A 17,199-nucleotide genomic window follows, 5' to 3' on the forward strand; every position below is an offset into this window, starting at 1 on the left:
AAGATCAAAGCTTAACGGATATTGAAGAAAATAGAAAAAGGCATTCCCATACCTTCCAGATCTGGTCTGGGTAGGAAGGGTTCAAGTTTGCTGGTGTGTGCATGAACTATATGTTTTTTTGTTTTTGTTTTTTTAAAGGTAGTCGTGAAGGTACTACCTTCTGTCCAAGTTGATTCCTCCAACACTGAAGCCAAACTACAGTAGTTTTGCCCAAATTTGGCAATTTGAAGTGCAGAAAATATTGTAGGAAAGCACTGAATCTTCAAATCTTACCTAGCTGCCATTTACTTCCTGACCCTGAACAACCATCAAACTTCATTCCCTTATCAACTTTAAGGGACAGGAGAGGGATCAAATCACTGGAAACTTCGAAAAGCACTGTGTGAACTATAGAACACTACACAGGTAAGAAGTATAAAGGACTACAATGATTTAGACAATTCAGAGAAAAAATGTAGTGAGAATCTTTTATTTTCACAAAACAAACTTTTACAAATTATACACTCTATAAACTCCCAAGATTTCACTCATTTAAAAAATAAGAGACAAGGCATCCTGGACTCCCAAGATTTCAGTCATGAATAAAATAGTACCAGATTTTCAAGTTATATAAACTAGCTGCATTTTACATACCATAAAAGTGAAGCGAATTGTGACCAAACATTCACTAGTTTCAAGTGTACCTATAAGAAACGCATGGACATACTTGGGTTGTCTACCCCACACAGTTTCATATCAACAAACATCTAAGTAATTGACATATATATTTCCATTAATGGCAGACACAACTCCACAAAATCGAATTACACATATCATTTGCTTTTAATAATCTCAATTTGGAAACTCTACATCCCTCTTTATTTTTTAGTTTAAGTAGCTGAAAATGCTATACTTATTGCACACAAGCACATCATGACAAGGAATGCTAGAAGTAGTTTCCCTCAGGAATGATTTGATTTTGAAAATTTAAAGTTAGATTTTATTGGAAAAGTTAAAATCTTTAGTGTGAAAAGCAGGTTAAATGAAGTATTGACTCAATCTTGAAGATACAGTAAATTATAGATTTTGTGCAATTAGTTACTAATATGTGTATTAGTGCACTGTGTATTAGTTACTAATATACACGTTTTGAGATTAATATTGACTTCAGTAGAACATTTAGATGGTTCTGAAGTATCTACTTTTTATAGTTCACTTTAGCTTTATATGTCAATGAAATATAAGATTCCTCGGCGGGAAGTTATATAGCTTGTTCTGCACTAGATATAGGCAATGTGCACATGATTCCAAACAAATGACTGCTTTTCACCTTCAAGGAACCTCTATTTATACAAAATTAGACTGTTTTTACCCATATGTATGGATAAAAGTGCTTCTCATATATACATAATCCTAAAACAAAAAGGCACACAACAGATAATAGTTTATATATTTTATGTGAATATTTCTGATATGTCTTTAAACAAATTCAATTGCTATCTAGAAAGGTGTGACAAACGTGGTACAAATTTCTCCGACTTGGGAAAGTAAAGATCTAAGAACTCTCTAAAACTCTGCAGTTCTGTGCCATTTATATACTGGTTCATTCACTCTGTAACCTGTTAACTCACTCCTTAACCTCTGTGGGCTGCAGGAACTTATGTTTCAGCAGTTAGGAGACCAAAAAGACTAAGGGAGAGGGACTTGTTAGAATTAATCTCCCACAAAGTTGTTCTGAATCTTGTTACAAATTGATTTAATATGCTTGTGAGTTAAATTCTATAATAATTATATAGATGTTTACCCTAACATATTTGAATGAAATGTAATTAAGAACTACACTTAACTCTGTAATCTTAATGAAAGGTATTTTTCACTTATATACAAAAGAATTCAATAGCCAGCAGCATTTAAATAAAGAAATAGTCCATCTCTTCTCTTTTCCCTTTTATAAAGTGCTATTTTTTACTGGGTAGATTTACTCTCCAGCTTTTCAATAACTTCACTGTACGTCTCTAACAAATTCAAGGAAACTGGAAAATTGAAAGTCTTTAGTATTATAAACATTTGCAAACATTGCTACAAAGCACAGACTATGAGTGTACTTTATTACTAAAATAAAAAGTGTACCTTATGTGAGAATCATTGATTTAATAATTACTTCACAGAAGCATAGGCTCACTAACATTTATGCCAATTTTTGCTAGTCTTCTAAATCAGAAACAGCTTCTGTAGGCAATTCACATCTAAGTACCACTAAATAGGGTCATGTCAAATAGAACCAATGGTTATATGATCCCTGGAATTAAAACTCTGGCAAATTTAGACGTTTAGAATAGCAAAACAAATGAGTGAGAATTGGAACCAAAGGCAACGTTTTACTTAAAAGTACCATAGGTTAAGTGTTCTCTTTAAATAAAAATTTGTGTAGTTATTAATAATGTACCTTAACACTGAGTGCAGTGATACTAGAGATAGTTAAGAGGAAACCACACTATAGATTACCTCAAAAATGAATGTTGCCTACTTCTTTAGTTCAGTGATTAAAGTTGAAATTGCTTTTTAAAAAAAATAGTTGAGCACTACTTACAATACAAACAGGATACCATTTTTATTCACATTATTCTCTAAATAGTATTTTCACTTTTCAACTTTGAACTGACCTTCAGTAGTATTTTAAAAGGTAAATGCAGTTAGTAAAAAACAAAAAACCAGGGCAGTGTGTAGTTTTGTTCACACTTAACAATTTCATTACAACTTGCATTTCTTGTTGCTCTTGGAAGAGTAAACACTTTTAAAAACAAACATAAAAGTGCAATATTCCTTATTTTGCATGGCATCCAGTAATGGTAAAATCAAAGGAACCCTCAATCATCAATTCTGTACACCCAATTTAAACACATTTCCAGTCCTCAGAAACAGGGACTCCAGGGCAGAGGGGTGGCATAGGGAAAAGAGGCCTAGGGGGAAGGTTTGATGAAATCAATTGGAAACCTACTTCACCCAGAATGCAGGAGGAATTCCTCCCACCCATTCCAACTTCCCAAGCAAGAATGCAGAATTTAGCCTCTTTTCTGGTCTCGCTTGCTTGCCTGCACTGTGTATTCTATTCCTGAAGACCAATAAACCTAGAATTTTCTAAAAGAAATTATTTTTACCCAAATACATTGGACTTCGGCCTCAATTTGAATGAGGATGAGTGGCCTTTAAGAGCCCGATCCTCCTCTTCCTCCTCCCCTTCCTCCAGTGGCTGCTCCGGGTCTCTGAAAGAGGGTGTAGTGTGGATGATCTGGGTCCGGAAGCGGATTTTGTTGAGTCTGGGTTTTATTCGTCCACTAGAGCTGCCAGGGGCCTTGCGACCTGGATCCTTTGCTTTGCCTCCAGCCCACCCCTCAGTCAAGTGGTGGTGGTGGTGGTGGTGGTGGTGATGGTGATGATCCCCTCCATCCTCCAGGACATGCGAGAGTTTGTAGGTGATGAGGTGTGAAGGGAGCACCTTTGAAAGCCTCCAGCGCCCACCCCCGCTGCCAGTGGCACTCTCTCCATAGTCCTCATCCAGAGCTCCCACCAGGTTCTTGATTTCCTCCGCGATGCTCTGACTCAGGTACTGAGAGGCCTTTTTCCCACTGTAGTCCCTGATATCCACGTCTGCGTCGTAAGCCCCCACTAGCAACTTCACCACCTCCACGTGCCCGTGCATGGCAGCTAAGTGCAGGGCAGTGTAGCCTCCGCTTGTCCTGGCGTTGATGTTCACTGGCAGCTGGTGTTTGTTAGCGAAGTTGACCAGCATGGCCAGGAGCTCCTGCCTGCCGTGCTTGGCGGCCCAGTGCAGGCAGGTGAAGCCGGTGATGAAGTCTCGCTTGGCGACCAGGCCCGGCTCGCAGGTGAGCAACCCTTCCAGGCTGTCCCACTTGCCGTCAGAGGCTGAGAGCATCCAGGCGTGTTCCAGAGGGTCCAGCGTCACCGAACCCCCACCGCTGCTCTCCTCCTCCGCCGACGACGAAGCCACTGATGCGCTGTCTGAGTCGCCCCCGCCTTTGCCGCGTACTCCCCCACAGGAGCTTCCCGGGCTGCTCCCCACGGGACAGACGCTTCTCTTCAGCTGCGGGGAGCTGCCCATCACAAGGTCCCGGAGGTTCTGGCGGGTAGACCTTGGGGTGGTCACCGCCCCGGGGGAGCTGCCCGAGTCCACCTCCCCGCAGCCGTGGGTTGGGGGCGCTAGGTCCTCGCTGGGCCCGGGGACCTGTCCCCGGGGGGGAGGCTGCACGTCTCGCCGCGAGTTTTTCCTCCGGGCCCCGCCGTTCAGGGGCGGCCCGTTCCGGCTTTCGCCGGCCGGGCTTAGCTGCCCAAGCGCTGCGGCCGGGCGCTCCCCATCGCTAGGCTCGCAACCCAGACTCGGGGACGCCTCGGGGGACGCCGCCTCTGGGCACAGGCCGCTGTCCCAGGTCTCCAGCAGGCCGTCGGGCGCCCCCGGGGCGCAGCTGCTGGACTCGGGCTCTGCAGTCACCGAGATGCTGGGCGGGTCCCGCGGGGGCACGGCTTCGGACGGCTGGGCCCCCTCCAAGAACCTCTTCCTAAGGTGCACATACTTAGAACCGTCGGCAGGGTCGGTGCGCACCGTGGCCACAGCATTGACCAGCTCCTTGAAAAGGGCGCGGGCGCGGGTGCGCTGCTCGGGCTCGCCGCCCAGGGCACCCCTGAAGTGCTGCACCAGCTCGGCGTGCCGGGCCCGACCCCCGCGCTCCGAGAGGAAGCGCAGCACGGCTTCGGGGCTGAGCTCCGCCGGCCCCTCCATCCTTAGCCACGCTGCTGGCCTGGCGGCGGGCGGCTCAACCGGGCCCCATCTCGGCGGGCTTCAAAACGCTGGCTTCTGACCCACGTAGAGTTGAATCGGATGGCTCCTCAGGACCCGCGCCAGGGCGTCCACAGCAGAAGACGCCGCCACCGCCTTACTGGGGCCGCGCCCCGGGCGAACACGCCCCCGCCGGCCCCGCCCCCGCCGGCTGCATCCCGCCCTCGAGCCCGCCCACTTCCGGTCCCCGCGCTGGCCGCCAGCTCGGCTCCCGCCGGCCGCCGGCGGGCACGCCCCCTCCCCGCCCCATGGCCCGCCCACTTCCGGCCTTCGCGCGGGTCCACAATCACTGCACCCGCCCGCTGCTGTTCGCTGGCCGGCAACATCTGTTTCCTCGCATCTTCTTCCTCAGGTCCCGAATCTCCTCCAGTCACCCTCCCCCTGCATGGATTTGTCGTTCTCTGAGACGTCGAGGGGCAGTCCTGTGAGAGGCTCGCTTCGCGCGCGCACTCAACGATTTGGCGTGGTTAATGGCGCGCGCCCCGCCTGGTGGGGCCTCCGCCCTCCGGCTCTGCGCCCTCGCGTCACTGAGGCTACTAGGCTTGGCTGCTCCTCCCCTTTCCCCGGACAACCCCCCCAACGCTACCACCCTCCCCCACGCCCCGGCGGAGGCCGGCCCCGCCCGTTACACCCGCCTCCGGCCCTCGCCCAGCGCGTTCCACCCCTCCCGGCCCCCCTTCGCTCCGTTAGTGGTCGGGACGCTCGGCTCGGGGGCCGGGGCTGAGATCCCCGCTTCACTGGGACCGCCGCCTTCGCTCAGCACTCGCTCGGAACCATGACCTCTGAGGTGGCGCGGCACCTGGTGAGTCCCGGTCGGCCCCTCACGCCCCCTCCGCTGCCCAGCGCTTCCCCCTCCCCCGGGACCCGACTCCCAGGACCCCCGCCCCGCCTTTCCCGGGGTCCCAGCGTAATTTCCTCCGCCTGGGGCTCGGGGCCCGCAGCCCAGTCCCGGCCGCGTCCAGTCCAGGCGGGGATTGTGAGCCGCGTCCCTCTTCGGCCCCTACTGCCCACTTGCCTGGTGCTCCCGGGCTCCCGCGGCCGGCTGGTCCCACCCGGGTGGGGAGGAGGGGTGCTCTTTCTCCTGCTGCAGCGCGGGAGACGCCTGGCGGGGCCGTCGCTCGCCCCCAGAAGCGGGGCCCAGGGCGGACCCCCACAGCTCGCTGAGAGTGCGGTGCTGGAGTGGCTGGAAGTTTTTGCCCTGCTTCCTTGTCTCGCCAGAAGTTAAATCTGAAACAGCGATTGTGGGTCCATCATTTTTATAACGGTTTTGGACGCACAGAGCAGATTAATAAAATAGTGGTGTAGTATTTTACGGTTGTACTCGCTTCTCTTACTGTACTCACTGGAGCCCAGCTTCCTTGGACTTTAAGAAGCTGCCTCTTTTTACCAATTGTGCGCTTGTCCAAGTTGTCCTCCATGAGGATTTGAGTTTTTTGTTTTTTTTTTTTGCCTTGGCACCCTTGAACGTTAAAAGAATGTATGTTTTGTTCAATGATTTGTTCAATGTTTTATACTTTTAAAATCACTTAAATATTTACCTCATTTGATAGTAAGCCAGTGTTTCTTAAAGTGTGGTCACAATTATTTTCATAACAATACCAAGCAATTATTTGCCCTTTTCACCCTCTTTCTGAGTATACATTGAGTTTTCCAGAGACTACATGAGGTGGAATGACCTCACCATTCTGAGGGCTAATATGTGTACTTGTCTTTTTTAAAAAAATTCTCTTTTAATTACTGATACTGTAAATATTAATGGTTTTAATCGAGGTAGGTGAAAGCTCTTTGGGGGCCTGAGACCAAAACGTTTTGGAGCTACTGGTCTAAGCAATCTCCTAAATTAGTTTAGATAGTAGGAACAGAGTTTGAATTGTAGCCATAGAGGTAAGGAGATGTGTGGAAGTTATACAGCCAATTTCTTTGATAGAGCCTGGATAAGGATTTTTCGACATACCTGATACAGCCCAGGTCTCTTTCGACTTTCATCACGTGTTTAGAGAAATCTCAGTTTTTGTCTGAATTGTGTTACAGTTGCTTGGTGTGCATGTGTAGGTGAGGATAATGTGTTTTATAAACTGTGATTCAGAGTAATCTTCAGAATCAAACGGGCTAAAGAGAGCACTTCCTTTAACTGGTGTTGGATTTCTTGTCAATTGCTGTACTTTTTTCAATAATACTACCTTTCTAATTAAACTTTTTATTTTGAGGTAATTGAGGATTCAGATGTAGTCGTGCAGTTGGTAAATAACAGAGATCCCCTGTACCCTTTATCCAGTTTTCTTCAATAATTACATCTTATAAAACCATAGTACAAGACTACAACCAGGACATTGCCATTGATACTGTGAAGATAGAGAACTTTCCATTATCCCAGGACCCTCAGGTTGTCCATTTATATTCATTTTTCCCACTTCCTCCTTAGCCCCTGACAACCACTAATCTGTTTTTCAGTTCTATAATTTTCTCATTTCAAGACTGTTATATAACAGAATCACATAGTATGGAACTTTTTGGGATTCAGAGCATAATTCTCTGGAAATTTCATCCAGCTGGTTGCATGTATCATTAGTTTGCTCCTTTTAATTGCTGAGTAGTATCCATGGTATGGATGTACTACACTTTGTTTGAAGACCTAGTTGTTTCCAATGTGGGCTACTAGGAATAATGTTGCTATAAACATTCCAGTACAGTAACATGTCATGTAACAGAAATCTTCATTTCTCTGGAATAAATGCCCAGGAGTATAGTTGCTGGTTCACATGGCAGTTGCATGTTTAGGTTTATTGTTTTTGTTTTGTTTTGTTTTGTTTTTAAAGATTTTATTTATTTATTTGTCAGAGAGACAGAGAGAGAGAGCAGGGGGAGCAGCAGACAGAGGGGGAAGCAGGCTCCCCACTGAGCAAGGAGCCCAGTGCGGGACTCCCATCAGATCATGACCTGAGCTGAAGGCAGACGCCTAACCGATTGAGCCACCCAGGTGTCCCGCATGTTTAGTTTTGATGAGAAACTGTTAAAAGTGTTTTCCAGAGTTTCTGCACTATTTTACATTCCCACTAGCATGTATGTGGGGTCAGTCTCCCCATATCCTCATCAGCACTTAGTGTTTCTATTTTTTATTTAGACATTTTGATAGATATATGTGTATATATGAGAGGTATGTGATTTTAATCTGCATTTCCCTAATGGTTAACGTTGTTTACCATCTTTTCATGGGCTTATTTGTCATCTGCATATTCTCTTCAGTGAAATGTCTCTTCATTTCTTTTTTTTTTTCTTATGTTCAGTTGGCCAACATATCATTAGTTTTTGATGTAGAGTCCAACAGTTCATTAGTTGTATATAACACCTAGTACTCCTCACAACACGTGTCTCTTCATTTCTTTAGCATTTGCTAATTGGATTTTTTTACTGTTGATTTTAGAGGGTTTTTTTTCTTCTTTAAAAATACGTCTGATGCTGGTCCTTTCTTGATATGTAGTTTGCAGCTGTTTTTCTCTCAGTCTGTTGTTTTTTTTTCTTGTCCTCTTAAAAGGCTCTTTTGCAGAACAAAAGTTTTGAATTTTGATAAAATCTGTTTTAACAATTTTTCCTCCAATGGATTATACTTCTGGTGTGAAGCCTTAGAACTCTTTGCCTAACCCTAGATCCCAAACATTTTCTCATTTTTTTTCCTAAAAGTTTTATAGTTTACTATTTTACATTTAAGCCCATGACCCATTTTTCAAAAAAGATTTTATTTAATTATTTTAGAGAGAGTGTGAACAGAGGGAGGGGCAGAGGGAAAGGAAAGAGAGAATCTCAAGTAGACTTGAGGGTGGAGCCCCCTCTAGGGCTCCATCTCCTAACCCTAAGATCATGATGTGAGCTGAAATCAAGAGTTGGACTCTTAACTGACTGAGCCACCCAGGAGCCCCAAGCCCATGGCATGTTTTGAGTTAATTTGTGTATAAGGTGTAAGACTTAGATCAAGTGTCATTTTTTGGCTTGTGGATGCTCCAACACCATTTGTTAAAAATGTTATCTGTCCTCTATTGAGTTGCTTTTGCACTTTGTCAAAAAACAAGTTGAGTATACTTGTGTGGATCTATTTCTGGGTCCCAATTAGCACATAGTCTTGATTCTTGTAGCTGTATAAGTCTTGAAATAGAGTGGACTGATACCTCTCACTTTATTCTTATTTTTTCTTTTCTTTCTTTTTTTTTTTTAAAGATTATTTATTTATTTATTTGAAAGAGAGAGACACAGAGATAGCGAGAGAGAGCACAGGCAGGGAGAAGAAGGAGAAGCAGGCTCCCTGCTGAGCAGGGAGCCCAACACGGGGCTTGATCCCAGGACCCTGGGATCATGACCTGAGCTGAAGGCAGATGCTTAACCGACTGAGCCACCCAGGCATCCCTATTCTTCTTTTTTCAAAAATTATTTTGGTTATTATAGTACCTTTGCCTTTCATTATAAATTTTGGAGTAGTCTTGTCTATATCTACAAAGAATTTTGCTAGGATTTTGATAGGGATTACATTAAATCTGTATATCAATTTAGGGAGAATTAAAATCTCTAGTATGTTGAGTCTTCTAATTTACAGACATGATATCTCTCCCCATTTCTTTACATTTTCTTTCATGTCTTTCATCAGCATTATGTAGTTTTCAGCATACAAGTCTTGCATGTTGGATTTACACCCATTTCATTTTTTTAAGCAATTGTAAATTGTATTTTTAATTTTATCATGCACATATTCATTGTTAACATATAGAAATACAGTTGATTTTTGTGTTTATCTTGTGTCCTTTGACCTTGCTGAATTAATTTATTCTTGGAGTTGGGATTCCTAGTAGATTCCTTGGGATGGTCTTCATAGAATATCGTGTCACTTACGCATAAAGACCGTTTTATTTCTTTCTTTCTGTTTGCCGTTTCTTGCTGCCTTATTTGTGCTGCTTAGGACTTGAAGCATCATTTGAATAAGAACGATACGAATAGATGCCCTTGCTTTGTTTTGATGTTGAGGGGAAAGCAGTCTTTCATCACAGATGTAGATTTTTTGTAGATGTTCTTTCAATTCATGAGGGATATTGGTCTGTAGGTTTTTATATTGTCTTGGTCTGGTGTCAGAGTAATAATCGCTTCATAAAATTAATTGGGAAGTGTTCCCTCCGTTTCTTTTTCTAGAAGAGATTGTGTAGAATTTGTGGTGTTAATTCCTCTTTAAATGTTTGGTAGCCTTCTTCAGTGAAACCATCCGGGCCTGGAGGTTTCTTTTTTACAGTTTTAGAATTACAGACTTAATTAATCCTTAGTAGTTATGTGGCTATTAATATTATTTCTTATTGGGGGAATTGTGGTAATGGGTGATTTGGTGACCCATTCCTTCCAAGTTGTCAAATTTATGTGTATAGAGTTGTTCATAATATTCCCTTTATTATCATTTTGATGTCTTCAGGGTCTGTAATGATGTTCCCTGTAACATTTCTAATAGGGTTAATTTGTGTCTTCTGTCTTTCTTGGTCCATCTTGCTTAGAAGTTTGTCAATTTCATCTGTCTTTTCAAAGAACCAGCTTTATAGTTAATTGATTTTTTTCTCTATTGTTTTCCTATTTTAAATATAACTTATTTCTGATCTTACCTTTATTTCCTTTTTTTTTTTTTTTGCTTGTTCTCGGTTTATTTTGCTCTTCTTTTTCTAAGTTTTTGAGGGTAGACCTTAGATCACTGATTTGAGACTTTTCCTCCTTTCTAATATATATGGACTTGGTGGTGTGAATTTCCCTCACAGCATGGCTTTAGCTATGTCCCACAAATTTAGGTATGTTGTATTTTCATTTTCATTCTGCCTTTATTTTTTAAAGAGCTATGTTAATCTCACTTGATACTCAGGTTTTCAGACTTTTTTTTTTTTTTAAGAGAGGAGAACATCAAGACTCAGGGAAGTTTCATATTTTGCTCAAGGAATTACAGCTGGTGATGGTGAGATTTGCTCTTGGCCATATTGTTTCTGCTACTGTCTCCTTCATGTCCCTTATTAGTAATTGCATAAGTGTTATGATTCAAGAGATCTTAACTGTATAGTTATTTATTGCTGACTGCAATAGTAGATCTTGAAATAATGTTGACTATCTTTTCTGTCTCCTGAGAAAAGCACTTAGAATTTCCTGCTTTTCCAGATTATCCTTCCCAAAACTTCTAAATGGTGTCTGAATTTTCTCCAACTCTTATCTGCATTTTGAATTCCTCTTTCAGTTGTAATGTTTCTGAACTCTTTTATGTTTCTTTTTTAGTTATCCTTCAGTGAAGATAATATTTGTATCTTATAGGCTTTCCTCTTTTTTTTAGTTTCTATTTCAAAGTTGTGATTCTTAATTCTTTACTTCCATGTCCTGGAATTAATTACCACCTCAGTGCCTTGTTGTGTTTCCATTTCTCCACCTGGAGATACGTCCTTCTTTCCCACTGATCCAGATCCTATAATCATTATAGGATAATGAAAGACCAGGTTCCTGTCCCACCTTCTCTGAAGCTTTCCCAGAGAATCCTAATCCTTGACAATCTGTTGTACTGCTCATTTGCCGCTTAGTCATATGCTACCTTGTAATACCTCCTGACTTATGTTTTGTATTGCTACTTAACTTTTTGCATCAATTAAGTTTTAATGAGCCTTGCATTTTTCTCCTCTATTAAATGATCTGTCTTCAGGAAGAGCAACCTGTAATATTCTTTGTATCCTTCATAGCCGTGATTATATATTGTTGAGGACAGATGCTGCTTATTCTTTATGTGGAAAATAAGTTCACCTTGAATTGTTTTATTCTTGTTGAATGTTAAATGCATAAATTATAAATTCTTACAGGCAGCCAGGAGCTATTTCTTGGTCTGCATTTATGCTTTTATGAAGCTCCACCTTCCACCAGGCTGGACACAGATAATGTCATACATTTTAGGTATTCCCAGACTGGTTTTGATCCTGACATAGTCCCAGACTACCTATTTGTATTGGTATGTATGTATGTATTTTAGTGTGTGGGAGAGCAGTGCTTTAAAAATTTTACATTTTACTACAGAATAGATTTCCTCTTTCAGGAATATGTATCAACCCCCATTTTTAACCGTATTAAATCTAATTTTCTCTGCTTAAGATTTTAAGTACTCCTAATACAACATACCTGATTTTCAGAGCTCTCTCAGTAAGAACTTTGATTTTTACACTTTCTTCTCATATGTGGAAGGAAGTTTGATTTAAATGATGCTTTATTTCAAAAATTTATTGGGCGCCTGGGTGGCTCAGTCGTTAAGCGTCTGCCTTCGGCTCAAGTCATGATCCCAGGGTCCTGAGATCGAGCTCCACATCGGGCTTCCTGCTCAGCAGGAAGCCTGCTTCTCCCTCTCCCACTTCCCCTGCTTGTGTTCCCTCTCTCGCTGTGTCTCTCTGTCAAATAAATAAAAAATCTTAAAAAAAAATTTATTTAACACCTTGTAAGATTTGTATCTGCTACTGATTTGAAGATCACAGAAATAGGAATCACATTTCTTATAGTCTCAACAACATAAATAAAAGATTAAAAACTAATTTTAAATACCTTTTAAATAAATATGATTTTGTAGATTGGGATATAGCACTTAGACTTTTAGTAAATATGCATATTTTGCTCCAATATTCTTCCCATCTTTGAAATTTTGTCTTTGGCAGTTACAATTTGAAATTAACTGCTTTCTCTGTATTTCTCAGCAAGTCTTGAGATTTTTCACTGAGGAGTTTGCTGAAACAGCTTGTTCCAGGACATGACATTTTGAAGGTGAATTTTGTTTGCCAGTCTTAAAGTTGTTCAGACTTACATTTTGGCACCCCCCTTTTTCTTGTTCGTTTTGCTTAAATAATGTCACATCAAATGTGCAGGTTTCCCTTTGGCTACCTACAAACCTTGTTATCATAGACAAATGAAGGTGTGTGATTTACAATTTTACCTAGTTAGAAAAGTCTTGAGTCCTGGATATTCTGCAGCAGTGCCAGTGATCTTTCTAAATACCATGATCCCTTTAGACCTTGTGTTTGGAGAAACAGGGTTACCATATTCTCTCAGTAACTGCGAATTGACTACATTGGGAGTTTTAGAATTTTCAGATTTCTTTCAGTCTGTTTTTTCAGACACTAGACAGTTTTAAATTGTGGAATAAATAAGTTGTCGGGGAAAATTTTAAAAAGTGAACTGGGTATTGATACTAGAAAGGAAGGTAAAGTCAAACAGCATGGGAAAGATTTGAAATTCACCCTTGGGGAGATATAAACTGAGGAGAATGACCCCAGGCTTTAGAATTTCAGTCCTTCTTTCTGTTATAAGGGAAGATGCTGGGAGACTCAAGTGACAGAAAGTAGTTTCTCTGATAATAGGAGAGACCTAAGGCTATAGAGCCTCTGTTAGGGGAGAGGAATAAATATATATCTTCTCAGCCATACTCTATTGAAGGCTGTCCCAAATCCTTTTCCATATAGAGAACCCTACATACTCTGATATTTAGGCCTGAGATAACTGACAGAAAAGTATACAGCAGTATAGTAGAGATTGCGTGGTAATCATTTAGTTAACAAAAGTTGTGTTCCAAAATCCTTATGATCAGAAGTAGAAATTGTATAGGAGGCCTAGGGTTATTTGCTGGGATGTCAGACCAGAGTAATAAATTGAAATATAAACTAAAATGATACTGTATGTTGAACAAAGTAATATATACATAGGAAGAAGAAGGGGCTGTGGTTAGGGGAAAGGAGAAGAGACAGTTGTGTTTGAGATTTGGATGTGGGGTGAGACCAGGAGGATGACCCAGCCCTGCAGGTCCTTGCCAGGTATGATGGGAGTCTCAGCCCCTTCAAGCTAGTTTTAGGCAGCCTGGTGTCACATTACCAAGGGGTTTACCAAGGAGAAGATGGGAGAATTGTCAGACATCTCTGATCTCCTTTCCCCTCTCCTCTTTAGACCCAGTTCAAGTTTATCCTACTCTCTGTGTGGGCTATACTTATAGAGACAGCAAGGAGTCCTATTGTTCTGGTTAGCCTATATGTGTAGAAAGATATTTTGTGAGTCATCTGTATGCTGTTTTATTCATAGACAAATATAAGTTGTGCACAGCAATATTTTGCCTAGTTGTATGTATACTGTTTAGCTGGAACATTACTTTGAGCTGTGGATTAAGCCAGAATCGCTCGAATGATTTTTGAAAATAAAAAGATGTCTGTTATAAAGGAGCTTTGTTTTTAACAGGAGTTGCTAACTAGGGTAGTCCTATATACGTGAATGAAAAATTGTCCTCTTTGACAAATCCGTAGCTTTTACTGCTTAGTCTGCAGAGCAATGAGTCAGGGCTTCAAAAACAAAGACATTGAATTATCTCCCACCTCCAGTATGATCTTCAGCATTTTCCCATTTATACTGCATGAAGTCCACTCATTAAAAAGTCTTTTCTTCTCTTGTGAAAGTATAGCTGGCTCTAGAAAGTAGTGGGTCGCTTTCCGAACCCCTAGTGAGGTCTCGGGAATCCAGAAAGGGAATCCATTAGGAGTGAATACAGGTGGGCAGTTTCAATTTAGGGCCAGACTGGGGGAAGAGACTGGAGTGGGCAGGACAGCATGGGAGAGCGCTGCAAAAGCACGGTGGGAAAAGACAAAACAGCGAACATGGCCTGTCTCAAGGTTTACCTAGAGTAGTATTTCTCAACCTTTTATTTTCATTTTTGCCCCTTAAGGAGAAAAATTAAATTTAAATCAAGTTTAGTTAATAAGAGATTTAATTAATCTTTTAAAATTAATTAACGTAATTAATTGAATAACTTTTAAGTTCTCCCCGATAAGAGGAATTCAATACCAAAGAATAATTCTTTCAAGTAGGTTGAGCCTAGGAGGGCTACAAGCCATTGATTTTGTGGTTTTTCATGTCCCCTGGACTGATTTCCACTACCTTTCTGTGGGTTAGGTAATATCTCCATTACAAATTCATGATCTAGAGTTGGTCTTTCTAGGAAGAGGGCAACGAATATGCTTTCTTCTTAGTTAGCTGCCGGATTTGAAAACTGTCTCAGACTGTAAATTGTTTGTATATCATAGGTAGATAAATAAGGCATTTGTGAACCTACTCAGGACCTGAATTCCATTTATAATATTGTTTCTATGGAAACTTTATTCTAAATTTAAGAAGCTTATTACTAAAATGAACTTTTGGAAAATACAACCTATTTGTGAGATTATGATTTATGCTAGTTTTAATGTATATATGGAAGACTTTGCAAAAGTTCAGTATTGAATAAGTATTAAAGGAAGAGATGGCCATAGATTAGAAGAACTGGCTGGATATTTTAGGTAGGAAGAAGATTCAGTATCTCAGACTCAGTCCGTATACCCAATCTTAAAATAACATGAGATGCCTTTTAATTGTATTTACTAATCACGAAAAACTTCCCTTTAAATTTTTTTAGGTATGGTTTTAAAAAACTAAAGGGAACTTTAGCTATTACTTTCAACTTCTTTGGACATACTTTTACTTCCTTTAGCGGTCCAGTAATCTCTAAAGATCTTCGCAAACATTAAAATATTCAAGATACATTTTAAAATTTTTTTCCTAAAGATTTATTTATTTATTAGAGAGAGAGAGAGCATGAGCAAGAGGGGCAGAGGGAGAGAGAATCTCAAGCAGACTCCGTGCTGAGCGCAGAGCCCGATTGGGCTTGGGCCTGGATCCCATGACCCTGAGATCCTGACCTGAGCGGAGACCAAGAGTCAGATGCTTAACCAACTGCGCCACCCAGGTGCCTCTCAAGATACGTTTTTATATGGATTTCTCCTTTGCTGCTTTGAGTATATCCACTGGGATAATTGAATGCTACCGAATGCTAAAGTGCCTTCACTGTGACAAGTACATTGGTTGTATTATCACATTTATCATCCTAACCCTAGGAGCTCAGTACTGTTATTCCATTTTGGGGGGATGAGGGTTACCTTTCTCAAATTTTGTTGAGATATCCTGTTTTGTTTTTTGAAGATTTTATTTATTCACTTGAGAGAGAGAGGCAGACAGAGAGAGCGAGAGAGAGAACAGAGCCGGGGGGCAGAGGGAGAAGCAGACTCCCTGCTGAGCAGGGAGCCCGATGCAGGGCTAGATCCCAGGACTCCAGGATCATGACCTGAGCCAAAGGCAGATGCCCAACTGACTGAGCCACCCAGGCGCCCCCAGAGAAATCTTGTTTTGTTCATGTTGTCATGTACCTCCTCATCCCAGGCCCTCATATGGGGCTTTGGCAGTTACTTTGTGCTCCAGCAGTTTGCATCTGTTGCCACCATAAGCAGTTAATTCTAACAGCCTTCTTAAGCCATATGTTTTTTTTTTTTTTTTTAAAGATTTTATTTATTTACTTATTTATTTGACAGAGATAGAGACAGCCAGCGAGAGAGAGGGAACACAAGCAGGGGGAGTGGGAGAGGAAGAAGCAGGCTCATAGCAGAGGAGCCTGATGTGGGGCTCGATCCCGTAACGCCGGGATCACGCCCTGAGCCGAAGGCAGACGCTTAACCGCTGTGCCATCCAGGCGCCCCAAGCCATATGTTTATACTGATGTCATGTTAACTCTTCTCTACTGTGACATGGACCGTTGAGAGCATTTCTAGGGCTGTCTGTTTTGGGAGAAGATAGGCCGCTTGTCATATAGTAACAGAGATTCTGTTGCATAGCAAAGAAATATAATTTACAATTTTGACATAACTCTGAGAGCCAAAAGAACCTACTGCTCAATTGTAATTTGAACAGTTGGAGAAAATATTTTAATCTCCTTTTGCATTTGCTTATTTTGGTGTATATTTACTTTTTTTTATTGCTGCTTACAGATATGTTAGTCTTAATTACTTAGTTTATCCTCAGATGTTCTAAGTTTTTGTTAGCTACTGCTTCGCATGTATTGATTACGTATGTTTAGTTAGAAAATTTTGTTATATTTTCATGAATTAAGTTTTTTGTTGAGGTATAATGTGTGTAGTGATATTTACACTTTTTTAGTATAAAGCTCCATGAGTTTTGATGAACACATACAGTTGTGTAACCACAACCACAATCAAAGATATAGAACTGTTCTATCACTGTCCAACCCCCTGTTCCTTTGTGCTTCTTTGTAGTCTTCCTCCTGATCTCTCACAATCACTGATCAGTTTTCTGCCCCTATTTAGTTTTGCCTTTAACAGTGTTCTATGTATGGAATTACCATAGCTTTTGAGCTGGCTTCTTTCACTGAATGTAATACTTTTGAGATTTGTCCCTGTTGTTGCATGTTCCTTTTTATTGCTGAGCGTTATTCTATTGTATGGATGTGTCACAATTGAGTTTGTTCATTCTTTCTCCATTTG

At 41.6% G+C, this 17,199-nt stretch overlaps 2 protein-coding genes across 3 annotated transcripts in view; one reads left to right on the forward strand and one right to left on the reverse strand.

Moving 5' to 3' along the window:
- Positions 1–453: 453 nt before the first annotated feature.
- Positions 454–4,981, reverse strand: SOWAHC (sosondowah ankyrin repeat domain family member C). Its single transcript, XM_045771778.2, has one exon. The coding sequence runs from the start codon at positions 4,772–4,774 to the stop codon at positions 3,134–3,136; it is 1,641 nt and encodes a 546-aa protein (XP_045627734.2). The 5' UTR covers positions 4,775–4,981; the 3' UTR covers positions 454–3,133.
- Positions 4,982–5,112: 131 nt separating this feature from the next.
- Positions 5,113–17,199, forward strand: part of SEPTIN10 (septin 10) — a 59,593-nt gene continuing 47,506 nt past the window's right edge. The window contains exon 1 of one of the 2 annotated variants that reach the window (XM_087863222.1): positions 5,113–5,633. In XM_087863222.1, coding sequence (XP_087719348.1) covers positions 5,607–5,633 — 27 coding nt within the window. In that variant the 5' untranslated portion in view covers positions 5,113–5,606. The remainder of the gene's footprint in view (positions 5,634–17,199) is intronic. The other variant, XM_045771623.2, reaches the window with a different exon arrangement.

The sequence above is a fragment of the Ursus americanus genome, chromosome 7 (assembly GCF_024610735.1).
Source record: "Ursus americanus isolate L20-20 chromosome 7, mUrsAme1.1.p, whole genome shotgun sequence".
NCBI classification, from domain to species: domain Eukaryota; kingdom Metazoa; phylum Chordata; class Mammalia; order Carnivora; family Ursidae; genus Ursus; species Ursus americanus.

Excerpts from the sequence above, each read along its gene's own strand:
- SOWAHC (XM_045771778.2), bottom strand. The coding sequence starts at position 4,774 with ATGGAGGGGCCGGCGGAGCTCAGCCCCGAAGCCGTGCTGCGCTTCCTC.